This window comes from Sorex araneus, chromosome X, assembly GCF_027595985.1.
Source record: "Sorex araneus isolate mSorAra2 chromosome X, mSorAra2.pri, whole genome shotgun sequence".
Taxonomy (NCBI): Eukaryota; Metazoa; Chordata; class Mammalia; order Eulipotyphla; family Soricidae; genus Sorex; species Sorex araneus.
In genome coordinates this window covers 207004667-207021736 of record NC_073313.1, presented here as the reverse complement: position 1 = coordinate 207021736, position 17070 = coordinate 207004667, and the positions used below count along the sequence as shown (strand labels likewise).

The 17070-nt window shown below is 37.1% G+C and overlaps 1 protein-coding gene across 2 annotated transcripts in view; it reads right to left on the bottom strand.

The window, feature by feature from the left end:
• Positions 1–17070, bottom strand: part of MAP3K20 (mitogen-activated protein kinase kinase kinase 20) — a 190600-nt gene that overhangs the window by 84980 nt on the left and 88550 nt on the right. For both annotated transcript variants that reach the window (XM_004601161.2, XM_004601162.3), the window contains exons 5-7: positions 14808–14873; positions 11533–11561; positions 11278–11415 (exon numbers count right to left, since the gene is read on the bottom strand). In XM_004601161.2, coding sequence (XP_004601218.2) covers positions 11278–11415; positions 11533–11561; positions 14808–14873 — 233 coding nt within the window. The remainder of the gene's footprint in view (positions 1–11277; positions 11416–11532; positions 11562–14807; positions 14874–17070) is intronic.

Sequence of the window (17070 nt, the reverse complement as noted above, 5' to 3'; positions counted from 1 at the left end):
GATTAATAAATTCACAATGGGGTGCCCAAAGAAAGCAAACTGATCCTGGGAATACTAAAAACATCCAACAAGTTTGACTTTTCTTTTACAAACTGAGTAATGGAGATTTGTACACTTGGTTGCTTTCTCTGCTTATACATAGGAACACTAAAAATTTGCACCTTCCAATATTCTTTGAAGTGCAAGAACAATTCTATAACATTATCAATAATAATAACAACTACTACCATTACTAGGGAGGTGTTTGTTATGCCCCTGTTATTCTGCTAACCTCTTTACATTTATCCTGTTGGATAGATACTGTTCTTGTTTTGTTGACTAGGAAACCAGAAAGGATCCAGAAAGTTAGATAAGTTTATGCAAAGACACTCAGTTGTTAAGTGCCAGAACTAGAATATGAACTTTCTATCTGCTGCTGAAAGAGAACCTCTTACCCCATCTAGCTAGAAAAGAAAAAGCTATGGCACATGAACGAATGTCATCGGCCATGTTTTATGTATGCAGCCATGGCAGAATTGAGTATTGAATTCAACCGTTTTTGTTTCGATTTCTCTTGATCTAAAAACAAAAATGAACATGCAAACAAAAAATCACCTCAATTAAGAACATTGAAGCTTTATAGTTTCAAGATAATCCTATAAATCCTTAACTCTGTATCCACTCCTTCCTCTATTACTCCTCGTCTTATTCGAGCCATAACATGTTAAACAAATTCTGGCTAATACGAGGATAATTAGCAAGAAAATCAGGGAAATTGGCAGATGCTGCTCAAGCAGGAGAGAAAAAAATTCACCCAAGCCTCTTTGGGCTTTTAATCAAGTGTGTAAGGTACTTCTTTAGAAGAGCTACTGAATAATTCTATTTGAGTCCCAGAAGTGATTAGGAAAAGGTAAGGGGCACCCCAGAAGGGGACAATTCTAGTGAACACGGGAAGGGAGCACCAGAACATGTATGCTACCCCCCCCCCCGCCCCGACCCCAACGGAAGCCTGCACAGGGAGGGGGCACAAGTGGGGGTGAGCAGGAAATGAAGTCCCTCAATTTGTCGCAATTACCACTCCCCTGGGGCTGGGGTTGGGGAGGGGAAAGGAGATGAGGAGCAAGTCAATGAACAGTGGTGGTATTCTTAGGCAGAAAGGGAGTGATGAATCCACCTCAAATAAATGAGATGCTTTAGACCTGCCAGTGCTCAGATGGGCCTCCTGTCAGAGCTTGGTCTGCATCCACTCACCTTGGGCACTCACCTACACAGAGACCAGCCGAATTTTGTAAAAAGGCAAAACCAAGAGTTTGGGGGAATAAGGCCAGGAAAAGACTGTGTCGTGTCAGTCTTTATTCCAAAATAGTCCACTGCAAAATGTTCTAAAGCTATTGTGGTCTGAGTTCTATCTCCCTAAGAGCTCAAGCCTGGGAAACGAGACAGCCTCATCTGCATGCCTTCTCTGTATCTCTACAGAGCTGCCCTCGCTGAGGGAGGGAGCCACAGTGGATGTGAAACCAAGTCATTGTTGCTAAGCTCTGAAGTACCAGCGAGGTCTTTCCTTTCAACCCCGTGTCTGCACATCTCATGATTTCTGATCAGAAACCCAGCAAAAAATAGGCAGGACGGGATAGGACAAGGATGGCTTTCTTGTTTGTTTTGTTTTGAAACACCAAACCAAATGACTTGGCACAGGAAGGAAACTTTGTTGAAGAAGTCACTTGGAAGACTAAAAATATATTCAACTATGCCTGAAAATATCAGTTATGGGGATGTGGGCCAAACATTAATGTGATCTTTCACCCTGGAAATACTTTCCAACTCTTTTTATAGAGAGCCGTCCTCACATTTAAACTGTGCTCACAAGGAAAATTCCTATTTTTAGCTAACAGAAGAGAAATTTGGACAAAACTGTGTACGTTCCCTGCCTTTTCCCTTACAAACAATGGGAAGCCATTCCATGGGCCAGGCTTGCTCTGGAAAGGCTCATATGCCAGCCAGCGAAGGGGACCATGCTGGCCCTTAAGTCTCTCTTCCCAAACTAGTTTGGGGTCAGAAGCTGCAAAGGCCCTGGTCCCTTCTCCAGTGTCCTGAGAAGGGCTTTGTTGTCAAGAGGTTCAGCTTTGGCTTCTCAAACATAATGATTTGTGTTCTCCTGACATTTCCCCCCCCTCTTTTTATTTCATGTAGATAACCTACTGCATGTATGCTCCTTTGGTTGATGTCATCCTCAGAGGGGAGAAATATATCCCCTTTTATTTTCATAACACAGAAGAACAATGGCCTGCCTAGCAAAGTTCACCAGCTTAAGAAGTAGCAAAGACCTCAAGATCCCTTTCTCATATCTGCTGGATATATTGCCATGCCTTTTCCAGGTGCATCCAGGTTGCTGCAAATGGCAAAATTTCATCTTTCTTGTTTTTTAAACAACTGAGAAAAATACCTGAGTAGTGTTACATTTTTTTAATCCATTTGTCTGTCACTGGTCACTGGGACTGTTTCCATACCTTGGTTATTGTAAGTAGCGCAGAATGAACATAGGCGTGCTTGTCTTTGGACTAATATTTTTGTGTTCTTTGGATAAATTTTTAGAAGTGGAATTGCTAGATCATATGGTAGATTCATTTTATATGAATATATACTATATCATTGGGGGATTTTTGTTTTGTTTTGTTAGTCAAAACTGGTGGTACTTGGGGCTTAATCTGGCTCTGTGCTTAGGGATCATTCCTGGTCGTTGTCAGGGGACCATATACAGTGCTGGGAATCAAAACCAAATTAGCCACATATAAGGCAAGCACCTTACACACTGTTATCTCTCTGGCCCATCCACTTAAGTTTTTGAAGATTACTCAGTTTTCCATGGATGCTTGATCTATGTTTGGTCCCACCAACTGTGAATGATGGTTCTTTATTTTCGCCTCACCTTTGCTGACAAGTTTTGAGGCTAGTTGTTTTGATATAGGCTATTCTAACAGGTGTGAGGAGATTCTATTTTTAGTTGTGTTTTCCCTGTTCATAAGTGATGATGAGCATTATTTTTGTGTGCTTGTTGGTCTTTATATGCCTCTTTTGGTGACCTGTCTTCAGTTGTTCTCTCCTTTTATAATAGGGTTGATTGCTTTGCTGTGTTTTGTTTTGTCTTGAGTTCTTCATATATCTTGCATATTAATACACTGTCAGACATACTGTGTGTTTATTTTATCTCCTTTTTCCTTAAATGATAGTTTCCCTTGCTATGAAACTTTTGACTATGATTTAATCCCATTTGTGTGTTGGTTTTTGTCTTCTCTGACGTTGGAGTAGAATCCTTATGCTGAGGCCACTATAACAGTGTTTTGCCCTTCTCCTTCTATATACGTTAATGGTTCAAGTCTAACATCCAAATCTTTAATCCATTTTGAGTTAACTTTTGGGCATGGTTTGAGATGATAATCCAGTTGCCTTCTTTTCCATGTGGCTTCCCAGTTTCCGAGCACTACTAATTAAACAGACACTTCTTTCTTTATTTTATTCTGTTTTCTGTAAAGGAAACTTTCATATACATCAGAGTTTATTTCTCAGTCCCCAATTTTATTCTCTTACTCTCTATATTAATTTTATTTCAATACCATGCTTTTTTGGTTACTAGAGCTTGGTAATTTAGTTTGAAATTGGAGAGTATGATAAATTTCTTCTTCTTACTTCAGGATTGATGTGCCTATTTGAATTTCTTTTGTGTTCCCAGACAAATTTCATGAACATTTGCTCTATTTCCTTGGGAAGTGTCATTGAATGAAAAAAACTTAATGCATATTTACTTATCATAAGTATTTTATTTCAGTTTTATTTGCCTCCCAAGTGGTGCTCAGTGAGCCTTGAAGGTAAGTGGTAACAGGGGTAACAGGGATGGATCTGGGGTTGGTTGTAGGCACAGCATGTCTTAATGTATGTACCACTTCCTTGGCCTGTTATTGAAATTTACAGAAAATGCAATAAATCTGTATAATTCTTCAGATAGACTACTCATTTTAATAATGTTAATTCTTCTAGCACAAGAACATGGAATATTGTTTTTATTTCTTTGTAACTTGTACTTCTTTAAACAGCCTCTTAAAATTTTTCATGTATAAGTCTTTCACCTTTATAGTTTATGACAAGGTATCTAATTATTTTTGATGTGATTATAAAATAAAATTGTTTTCTTAATTTCTTTCTTTTCTAGTTGAATGCTTGCATAGAAATTCAACTCTGATTTCTGTATATTCAAAGGTTTGCCAACTTATTGCATCACTTTGCTTCTATAGTTTTTTTTAGTAAAGTTTTTAGAATTTTTTATGTATATTATCATGTCATCTACAAATAGTTATGGTTTCTTTTCTTCTCTTGTCAACTTGGTTTCATTTACTTGTTTTGTTGCTGAATTGATGTACCTTCAATACTAGGTTAAGAAATAGTGATGAGTTGACATCCCTGTCTTGTGTCTGATCTTAGAGGATAAGTTTTCAGTTTTTCACCATTAAAAAATAATGTTAGCTCTGGATTTGTCAAATAATTAGGTACTTATTCTGTTGAGGTATGCTTGTTATAACTTCATTTTATTAAGTAATTGTCATAAACAGATAAAGAATCTTGTCAAATGTTTTCTAAGTGTATCAATATGATCAAAGAATTTTTAAAATCTTACTTTGTTGATGTAATACTTTTTGTATTGCAATAATTGCTTGCATATGTTGAACCATCCATGCATCCCTGAGATTAATCCCTCTTGAGTAGCATAGCTTTGCACTCAGAGATTGCTCCACTGTCCAGGGGACTGCATGATGCTAGAGATTGAACCAGGGCTGACTGCATGCAAGGCAAGTGCCTTACCCTTTGTACTATCTCTATGGCACCTTTGTTGAGGAACTTCACATCTATATTAATCATATATCAATCCATAATTTTTTTCTTTGTAATGTCTAATCTAATTTTGGTATCAAAGTAATTTGACATCATAGGATATATTTGGAAAAATTCCCTTTTCTTCAATTTGGGGAATAGTTTGAGGACAGGTAATAGATCGCCCTTAAAGGTATGGTAGAACTCAGTAGAACTATCTAATACTTTCTATTTGGGGAGAGTTTTGATTACTAATTCAATGTCTTTACTCACAATTGGTCTGTTCAGATTTTCTATTTCCTTTTATTCAGTCTTGTGAGCTTGTACTATTCTAAGAATTTGATCATTTCTTCTAAGTTACCCCATCTTAGTGGCAAAAGTTGTTCATAATATGCCTTTTATAATCCCTTTGTATTTGGTATCATTGTAATTTCTTCTTTTCCATTTCTGAACCTATGTTATTAAACAGAGTTTTAGTTCCTTTAGGTATGAGGCTAGATTGTTTAAGAATTTTCTTATTGGGCCAGAAAGAGAGTGCAGTGGGCAGAGCATTTATCTTGCACATTCCCATCCTGAGTTTGGAACCCCAAGCACCAATGATATGGCCCCAAAACAAAATAAAACAAAAAAGTATTTTTTGTTTGCTAAGAACTAGTATCTAAGTATTGATCTATGATGTGTTCCAAATGTCCTAATAGCAAGTGTCTTCATTTTTTTGTTTTCAGGGCATTAAAAATTTTATCCTTTGATTTTTGTATTAACTTGATAGTTAGAATAACAGTTTAATCTCCATATATTTTTCAGCATTTCTCTTTGTGATTGATTTTTCATAGCAATGGTATGAAATTATAAATCAGGTACTTCCTAAAAATCTTCATAAGTTTATTGACACTTGATTATAATTTATAAAATTATAAATCAAGATACTTGCTATGATTTCAATCTACACAAACTATTAACATTCCCAACAGGTAGTCTCTTCTGGAGAATGTTCCATATACACTTGATATGTATACAGTTGTTGCAGTGTGGAGGAAGGAAGCTTAAAATGTATATGAAATTCATTTGGTTCAACTCCTTACTTAAGACTGTTTCCTTATTTTTTTGTCTGATTGATCTGTCCATTAATTAGAGTAGGATGTGGAAGTTTCCTAACACTTCTGCGTGGCTGTATATGTCTCTCTTCAGGGTTATTAATATTACTTCATATACTCTGATGCTCCTTTGGTGCATATAAAATACATCTTTTTTTTAACCAGTCCACCTGGTACACATTAATGAATATTAAGCCCTCCTGATGGACTGTTTCCTTAATCCCTCTCAGCACCTTCTTAAACTTTAAGTCTATTTTATCAGACATCTGATGTTATCCCTACAATTTTAGGTTACCATTTGCCAGTAGGGTAGTTTTTCAATATTTTACTCTGAGCCCTATTTTGTATGTTTGTTTTTGGGTCAGACCCAGCTGTGCTCATAGTGTACTCTTGAATCAGCACTCAGGGATCACTCCTGGGGGACTTGAGAGACCATATGGAGTACTGGAGATAGAACCTGAATTCTAGTGTTAGAACTAGAACTAATTAATTAACCAGAACTAACTAATCCAGATTCAGATCATCTGGATCTCCTAGTGTTAGTTGACTCCTACTCACTCCTCAGGTGGAAGGCTGGATTTTATTTCTTGATTTATTCCAATATCCTATGCCTTTTGATAGATGAGTTCAGGTAACTGAGATTTGAAGGGCCTCGTTGGTGCTGGGGGCTACCAGGACTACATGCCATGATGCCTAGGATGCTAAGCACAGCCTGGGATTGAACCTGGGGTCCTGTAAAGGCCAGGCATGCACTTTCAGCCATCCTGGCTCCTGGGCCATGGACATTGTACAAATAATTGCTATAAATGAATGCACTGACATTTTTCTATGTGGATTCTATATTATTGCAGTTTGACTCTGTTTTTTGTTCTCTTCTTTTCCTCCCTTGTACCTTATCTGTCTTTTGTGTAGAGACCATGTTCCAACTTCTTGTTCTTGTTTCCTTTTTGATTTGACATTATCATAATCTTTACAATTATGGTTCTAGGCCCAAAGCCTACTTGAAATTGCAAGCAAGTAAATCTTGAGTTGGTTATGGTTTTGCTCTCCTTAGCTCTTTTTATACTCTTTAGGTATTCTAATACTTCAAAGTTAAGTTTATCTTCCTCTTATAGAAGTAACATTAATACGTCTTACAAGGCTGAGTGAAATGAATTCTATTAACTGTTGCTGGAAAAACCAACACTCCATTAAAGAGGAGTGAGACAATTGCTGTACATTCTGTGTAGGATTTTCTCACCATTCAACACTTTGGATATAATGTGTTACTCCCTTGTGGCCTTTAGAATTTCTGTTGAGGAATCTGCTGATAATCTTATGAAGGTTTCCCATATGTGACTCTTTGTTTTTCTTTTACTGCTTTTAGGATAATTTTACTGTTTTAGTTGCTGTTGTTTTGTTTTGTCATTTTACTTACAAAGTATTTCCCTGTATGTTGGAGGCTATTTTCTTTGGAACTCTGAGATTCCTAAATCTCATATTTTCTTCCTCAATTTTGGAACATTGTTGGCCATTATTTCTTCATATAAGATCTCAGCCCTGTTGTCCTTTCTCCTTCTGTAACTCCTATTATGAAAATCATGTTCTTTTTTTAAAAGTTTTTAGTTTATTGAATCACCGTGAAAAAAAATACAAAGCTTTTAGGTTTAAGTCTCAGTCATATAATGATTAAGCCCCCATCCCTTCACTCGTGCACATGTTCCACCACCAAGAACCCCAATATACCCCCCTCCCACCCCCTCCACCTAAGTAGCTAATGATCTTCTCTTTATTCTCTCTATACTTTGAATACATTCAATATTTCAATAGAGATCTCACTATTATTGTTTGGAATTTCCCCCCAACAATCAGGCCTGCTGAAAAGGCATCATTTAATAATTTCATTGCTGAGAATGAAGACTCTATGAGCTATTGTGGCCGCGTGTTTTTGGATTTCTGATGTTTTAGCTCAGTTCACAGTCTATATGCATTTCTGTAAGAAGCCGCTCTGGGTGCCAAAATGGGTTAGAAGACCTCTCAGATCATAGTCTTTAGGATTGTTTCATGCGTGGCAGCTTTGGATCTTATCTGGGCACAGGGCATGCTGGTAATGCCCCGTACCATGATCGCCTACGAGCCACATCACTGCAAAACTCATACCTCTGGGTTGGGAGTCTTAGGAGGTGGGTCTTGCCACGTGGATGTTGCTGCTGCTGGAGCTCCACGCGCAAAACGGACCCTCTGCTCCTAAAGACTATGATTGGACAGGTCTGCTAAGCCATTTTCGTACCCAGAGCAGCTTCTTACAGAAATGCATCTAGACTGTGAGCTGTGCTACAACCCTGTGCTGCCAGGGGAGGGATTTTCCTTCTCTGCCCTGTTTTTCTGCACGGAAAATCATGTTTTTTTAATGTCCAATAAATCCTTTACATTGTCTTCATTCCTTGATATTTTATTATTTGTTTAGCTGATATTTTTAGATGATTTCCACTGTTCTATATTTTGGCTTACTCATTCAATTGTTTGTCTTTTCCATTCTCCTTTGAGTTCCTTTATCATGTTTACTTCAGTGGCTATATTACTTAGTTTCATGATAACTGTTTGGATTTTTCTCATACTCCCCTGGTCTTGTTGAAATTCTTTTTCATTGAGTTCCTAATTTCATTAGGCATCATAATGAAATTGCTTTGAAGTATTTGTCAGGTCATTTACATAGCTCTGGTGTAATAGGAATGATTTCCAAGTTTTTGTCTTGATCCCATTGGTAGACATGAGCTCCTCTGTCTTCTCAGTGTGTCTGATGCTCTCTAGGGTCACAACTGTGAGTGGCACAAGCTATTGGTGTCGAGGCCTGAGGCCTGGGTGAGAGCTGGGTTTCCAAGATCACCATGAGTTTGGCAGTCACTGCAGTGCTAAGGTTGCATGGGGGCCTGGGTAGCAGCTGAGGAGCTGGGAAAGGGATGGGCGAGGTCTCAAGTCCAGTAGTCCAAGACAGAGGTCTCAAGACACAGTGTGCCCACAAGGCCTCACAGGGAGCAGAGTCTGTCTGACCATGCAGGTAAGCAGCAGGCTGCAGAGGGCCCTTTTTCACTTGGTAATTAAGTTCTGGGAGGCCCCTGGCAGGAGGGGCTTGCTGGCTGTAAAGAATGCGGTTTGCTTGCTATCAGGCAGGTAGAAACTAGTAGAGACTGAGCCTGTCTGCCAAGAGTGAACACTCTCTTCGGTGTTATTCAGTATCCAGCTGGCTGAGTTGGTGCCTAAGAGTGGGTGGAGCTCTCATCTGGGTTCTGCTGGATGAAGGGGAGGTTCCAACATGCCCGGCTGCAGTTAGCAAGGTGCAAGAGTTCACTAAGGTGGTCCCTGTAGGCGGCTCCCACCTTGGCCCACTGCCCATAGTTTCTTGCCTCCTATTCCCATGCTGTAAGTATGGGGTAGGGGACTCCTTCTCCTGTGGGTTGGGAGCTATTCAGACGACTGTCTGGACCTCAGAAATCTCTTTGTGCTTATAGCTCGTGGGTGCACACGACAGGGCTCCTCTCTTGACAAGTGACTCTCTCTCTCTTCTGCCAGAATGCTGTCAATGTATCCTTTGCTGTAGTAGTTCTACTTGTCCGGACTGCAAGTTAACTTTCATAAAGACACAGACAAAGCAAGTGGTGAATTAAGAGGTGTTTCTTCCTTTGGAAAGAATGCCTCCCTGAGACATGGCTGTATCTCACAGTTTGTGTGTCTCAGTTTGATCCCTGGAAACACATATAACGCCCCTGGGCACCACCAGGAGTGATCCTCAAGTTCAGAGCCAAGAGCAAACCCTGAGCATGGCCAGGTATGGTCTCCAAACCCAAAAGAATAAAACAAATAAACAAAGAACAACAAAACCTATTTTTGAAAGGGTATCAAAAAATTTAAGAAGTCACCACAGTGCTTCTCATTGTCAAAGTTTATGGACAAATACATCTTTAGCTAACGTGGCCCCTATCTTAATAATTATCTTCTCTTGTCCTCTTAGGTCATATCTAATTGAATGTGTAAAAATGTTATTTTTATTAAGTAATTTTTTTGTGATTGTTGATACACAAGAGTGCTCTGGAAAGCAAGCTTTGCACGTCTTTTATGAGTGGGGTTCATCTAGAAAAGCAGGAGGAGGGGTCAGGAGTAAGTAAAATCCTGACTTTTCCATCCTAACTCAATGAGCACATTTCTGAATGGAATGCAGCGAATCTGGTGGCGGGTGCAGGTGCCCAGCCTTCCCAGCACAATGCCATCTCTTTAGAGCAAGCAAAAAAAAACATAATCTGTTTCAAAACAGCTTCACCAAGGGCATTTTTTCTTCCACCACTTAAAAGCAGACTCTAAATATGAATGTAGAATAGAATCTGCCTCTGGTGAGTCAGTATAGGCCTACACAAGGAACGTGCAGCCAAGGCAGCAAAGTTAGCTGCAGTAATTTAAATTACTTGATAGGGTGATTTGTTAAGCATTTGCTCAATCTTTCAGAACAATAAAAAACAAAGGTAAGGCCTTTTACTACCAATCCTATTCCACCCCACCCACAGGCATTACTCTATTCTTATAACTCTGTTACTAGATTATTCTTGTGCAATGTGTTAGATTCATATTTCAGGGAGCCACACCTACTAGACCTTACAGCAGGGGCTAGGCCAGACTAAGTACATCTCCTATTGTCTCCAGAAACTCAATGATCGATTTGGTAGTTGACACTAAACAAATTCTTATAATTTGTAATTGGCAAGTAATTTGGCAGCTAGCCTAGGGGCTGTGTACTATTTGAGTAACCTGTCATGCTGAGGTCTTGTTCCAAGTGGCCTATGTTTCCACAAAATTACTTCTGCACTTCACCGTCCACCCGAGAAAGGAGACCACTAGGCCTGACCTCATTTATGTTTCCTCTAATTTGTTTCTTGAAAAGGGCACTGGTTTCTTCTCAGCACAGAGAAATAGTTCAGAAGCATATCAGTGATGAAAGTAAGTAAACATTTTAGCAATACAAAAGTATTCTTTAGGTTGCTAGTGTCTTCCACAAGAAAAGGCCTCCCTAATTCAATGGGCTGAAGTATGATTTGAGAGCCAGAGAGATAGAGTGGGAAAGTGCATGCCTCCAACATGGAAAATGCTGGTTTGATCTAAAGCACCGCTCGGTCTTCCAAATCCTGTCAGGAGGGATCCCTGAGCACAAAGCCAGGAGTAAGCCCTGAGCACCAAAGGGTGTGACTCAACCCCCAATTTTTGAACAAATAACTGCAAAAGGCCTTGCCAGTTTAAAGGTATGCTAAATTGTATCCCTCTTTTTATAGGTTTGCTTTTCCTAGTTTCTTTAGCAACAAAAACTTGAAAGTGAACTCACCACTCCATAGGAATATGTGTCACACGTTTCAGACACGGGGAGACTTTGGATAACCTCTGGAGCCATCCACGGGAACGTTCCAACCAAAGACATGTGTGTGGTGTGGTTATGGAACCGAGAGGCACCGAAATCGCAGATCTGAGGAGAGAGATGCAAGGATCCATTTTCTACTCATTGATTAGTAAGAGAATTATTAGTCACATAATACTACATCTGAAATTAACAAATGCTTTTAATTAAATGTATTAGTCTTACCTTTAATACCCCATCAGCAGCTATAACAACTGAAAGAAAAAGATACATTATGACAATCATGTTATTTGTTTGAATTACCTTATGCTAAAAAATTTACTTCCTTTTCTACCTTCCATATAGCACCATGAAAAGTAAAATCAAAGTACTTGCTGCATTCAGATCGCATAAAGGAGCTGACATTAAAACAATAAACTAATTTCAGGGAATACTGATTAACAAGTCATTGAAGACTATTTAATCCAAATGCAGTACTAATCATTTAAAAAGAGCATAGATGAGTAATATCTCATAGATGAGAACCCAACTTTGATTTGTTTTCTGTCTCTTGACCACCCACATAATCCTTAGGAAGTCATTAGCATTATTATTTCATGGTATAGGTAGCATTCCTAATAAAAGAGTAATTTTTTTAGAGGAAGAGACAATATTCATTAATCTGCTTATTTAGGCATTCATTCATGTAACAAATATTTGTTAAGGGTAAGACAACAATGTACTATGTTAGGAAAAAGGAGAGCAAGTAAAATTGGCATTATCTTTGTTCTTGTAGAGCTTACAGTCAATAGAAAAGATAATTAAACAAGCATCTATAATAAAGTGGGATAAAGTCTATGGAGACAAGATCACCATAAAACAAAAGAAAAAGGGATATCTTAATCTAGGGAGGGCAGAAGAATATTACTGAAGAAAAATGCTAATGTTTAGACACTGAATAATAGATTGGGTTACCCGAAAAAAAGAGGAGACCTGGGAATCTCCTTGGAACGAAGTAGATTTCCAGGAAAAAGAAAGCTTGTACAAAAGGCCAAGAGGAGAGGAAAGGGGAAGTAATTTTGAAAGGGAAAGGGGCAAGTGAAGAAGAGCCTTTGTGAGTAATGGAAAGCTGTGTATTGTTTTTTAAGTGAAGGAATAAAATGGTCCAATATGCAGAAGGAAGAGTATATTAGAAAAAAACTGAAGAGGTATATTATTGTGCATTCAAGTTGTTGTAATTCAAAAGAACAATATTTAAATATCAAAGATCATCAAACGAGAGAAAATATAGCACAAAGGTAAAATCAGAATTTGGGGATCAAATTGTAATTTCTTTTAATCTAATTTACCTTTTTTATATGTCTTTATCACTAAGAAAGTGAACGCCAATTTTATTTTTATTTTTACTTTTTGCTTTTTGGGTCACACCCAGTGATGCACAGGGATTAACTCCTGGCTCTCTGCACTCAGGAATAACTTCTGGCGGTGCTCGGGGACTATGTAGGATGCTGGGAATTGAACCTGGGTCAGCCGCATGCAAGGCAAATGCCTTACCCACTATGCTATCTCTCCAGCCCCACCAATTCTATTTTTAAAGAGCAGAGAGAAGATAAGAGAGAAGATAAAAGGACCAATGAAGACACAATACCTAGGTACATAGATTTGAACCTGGGATCTATTTGGAAGGGTAAATAGATGCTTTTATGGGAGTGGGTGAGAGTAAAAGGAGTAATAGTCAAGAATAGGACCTGAAAAACACAGTAGATGATTAATATATTATTAGCTACTATTAATGTCTCTGATCAATAGGGAAAGTAATCTCTAGGTATTTAATATTTAGCCTAGGGATAAAAGTTAAAAAATATATAACAAACTATAAACTTAATAGTATAAATACCATAGTCAGTCACTGTAAAAATATTTTTAAATTCATCTTAATATAAGATTTAATAAATGCCCTTTAAAATGTAATATAAAATAAAATATAGAGTACAAAAGAGTAATTTTAATCCCTCTCTTCATAAAAGAAATAGCTGTATATTTGGCTTACATTGTTTCAGTGAGTATTCCTAAATAAGTACACAAAATGTGATTTAATGAAATAGGGAGATTCTTCATTGCTATTTAGTTTTTATGATGACACTGTAGAGTAACCTATAACTTAATAATTCCTATTTCATGGGGTACTTGGGGTCTATTGGTAAAGTAGATCAACAGGAAAGAAATCCAGTACCATAGTTTGAAATTCTGGGTGTGAACTAAATTTTTTTAAAACTATAAAGCTCTGACATTTCCTATTAGTACTTAGATTGTTTCCTTATCCTAAAGACTTTCATTTAGCATATGATATATCAAAGCGTTTAGTTCTAAAAGCTTATGTCTAGGGCATGTTTTGGATCTTGGCATCTTTTCGATCTAAGAAGATCTATATAAGAACAACCAGACAGCGTCATTTGGCAGGGTGGGGGCTCAACTCAGATTACAGACAAGTGGTAGCTGCCAACTTCCTTTTTATGCCTTAGGAATCTCACAGTCCTGGAGGATAAACAGGAGCAGCTGGTCAACCTTCCCTAACGCCTGTTCCTCCACTTGCCATCACTACCTAATTCAAGGATCTTGGACTATTACAATATACCCACATTTTAATTGCAACTATTTAAGGAGTCTCTAAAAAGAAATGATCTTTCTATCTTAGAGGAATCACTTGAAAGCATGGAAATAAATTAAAACATATAAGTGATTTGATAGCAAGGTGGTTTTGTTGCTGCTGTTGCTTTGGCTTTTTTTGGGGGGTTGGACGCTTTTTTTGTAGCAAACCCTGATACCAGCTAGCTACATGATGTCACTGCCTTTCTGTGTTCATTTTCAAGTAATGTAACCTAAGAATCATTTTGTTACCTTGTCCACTTAGAGGTAATGTCTAATTCTGGAAATCATTCTCAAATGTGCATCCAAATTATAGAATCCATAAGTAAAATTTAAAAAGTAAAAAAAGAAGAAAATCAAAGCATTTACTTAAATATGTTAATTATCTGAGGGAAATTAGTCCAAGTAATATGACTGACAAAATAATTCAGAAGTAACAAGGGGGGAAAAATAATCCCTCAAAATTGCTAGCACAGAAAACAATTTTAAAATAGGGAGACTAGAAATACATGACTGCACACTTTGATTAAACAATACCTCTTTTAGAAACTATTTTAGAGAAATAATTATGGCTGTGTTGAAAATTTTGCTGAAAGATATTAAGCTCAGTAATTTTTTATCGTTGAAAAAAAGGAGACAACCCAAATGTCCACATTCTGTGGTATTCATATCATACATTACTCTGCACTCTCTGGAAACAATATGAAGAATTTTTATATTTTATTAACAGTGGAAAAATTTTTATGATATCTGTTATCTGTGGCAGGACAAACAAAAGTTTACAAAAGACATCGGAAGCATGATGATTATATCTGCAAACACACACATGTATTTTGTAATAAAATGAATAAAATAAAAACATATGACTATATTACCGTTTCTTGATTTGAGATCTCTATGAATCACCTTGACAGGGGCCTCCATATGTAAATAGTGCATCCCTATTCACACAGGAAGAAACAAAGACTTATTAATTATTTTCCACACTGCATCCTGGATTACCTTTCATATTTTTACAAAGTACTCAATGGCAGAAACTAAATACATGTGTTCTAATCTTGTAAGTATTTGGTAAGAATAAATAGTCTATATATAGCTATATTAGAAAATGTATAATCTATATTTATAAGTAAAAATTACATATTTTACCTTATTGGGGGGCACACCTGGCGATGCCCAGGGATTACTCTTGGCTCTGCACTCAGGAATTACTCCTAATGGTGCTTGGAGAACTTGAGTTGAGGACTGAACCCAGATTGGCCGCGTGCAAGGCAAGTGCCTCACCCACTGCACTAAGTCTCTAGCCCCCCAAATGATATCTTTTTATCTCTTAAATATTGTAATTTGATTATAGGTAGATCAAGTTTATTACTTTACCTAATAAGGACACCTTAAATTTCTGAAGTCTGCTTGAAAGTAGCAGTTTCCACTATGAAGTGCTCAAGGTATTCCACTACCAACTACATTCTCCCTCAGAAAACCCTGGGACCAAAACCTTAAAGTCTGTATTTGGGTGTTTGCACTAACCCAGTTCCAACTTGGTTTATTTTCTCAGTACTCATTCCAACAAGACCTTGGCAGTGGAGGTGGGGTAGGATTTGGAAGAACTGATTGGATTCTTTAGTTTAGGCTGGCAAAGGACTCTCTGATGTTCAAATAGAAAAATATATACTAAGTTATAAAATGTTTCATTCTTTTAGTAAGAATAAATGTTTGAGATGATTTATGTTTAAATGCACTACTGAATTCTCTCCAATATATTTAGAGTGTAAAATTAAAGTTCTGTGAATTTGATGTACATAAATTAACTGAAACCTACATTACATACTTTAAAAGGCATATATCTCATAGTTACCCCCAGTAATTTTTTGGGGGGAGGGTTATATTCTTGGGGTAACACGGAATACCAAGGATTGAACTCAGGCCTCCTGCATGCAATATAGGCGCTCAGCCCACCAAGGTTTTTTTTTTTCTTTTGGTCCCAGTAACATTTTAATGCAGTATTATCTTTTACCTTCAAATAAAGAAAAAGAACAATTTTTACTAAACCAATTTCTTTCCCTTTATTTCTCAAGTTGCCATTCTAAATAATGGAACAGTGCTCCCCCACCACTTCTTTTGTTAATAAACTATCCATTGAACATAAGTTAATAACTAGGCTTTGTTCTTTTTTAAGTATATAAAAATTTCAATTTTATAAAGGCTAATTTAAAAAATAATTTATTTTTTTACTATACTGATTGTTATATATTAAGGAATCATAAAAGAACAAAGAAAATAAAGTTAAAATTCTTGCCATGTAATGATATTACTGAAAAGAGTCATGTTAACAAAAGTATTAGTAATTTAGACAATCTTTAAGAAGTGAGTAGAATAAAGGAAGTCTTTCTTCTATTATGAAATTCTATAGACTTCAAACTGTGAAAATTCAATAGTTACAACTTGGCTAGCTTTTAGTAATTTTTATGACTGAATTTCATAGTTGCTTCTTTCTTGCTTTAAGAATCAAATTTCTGAATACTTTTTCAGGCATAATTTGTTTAATAAGTATTAGAGATAGAAAAAGACAGATTCTATACTTGTTGGTAAGAATTTTTTTAAAAATACACAAAATATGCCATTTTTTGTATATAGTGAACAGAATATATATAATAATATATTTAGTGCATATATAGAATCAGCAATAGCATATGAAATTCCATTACTTTTGTTTTTATAGAGTTACCTATTATTCTGATTCACTGTACTGCAAACAATTAGAGAGGTTAAAAATATTTTTATCAGACCTGTGACTCAGAGTTTCCTAAAAAGATTTGGCATGTTTCATCTGGGGTTTAGCGTAGATCTGGAATCAATAGTGATGATTTTGAGATAGAGCTAAATTTATCTGCTTTTTTTTTTTTTTTGCCACAATTGGCAATGCTCAGTGGTTAATCCTAGCTCTGCACTCAGGAATTACTCCTGGTGGTGCTCAGTAGACCCATATGGAATTTCAGGGATTGACCCTGGATTAGCCTGGATTGGCAAGGCAAGTGCCTGACTGCCACACTATCTCTCTGGGCCCTAAGTTTATTTGCCTTAAAATGCTTCTTTTATGCTCTGCAGACGAACTCAGAGAATTTTCAGATAAAGTTGCTG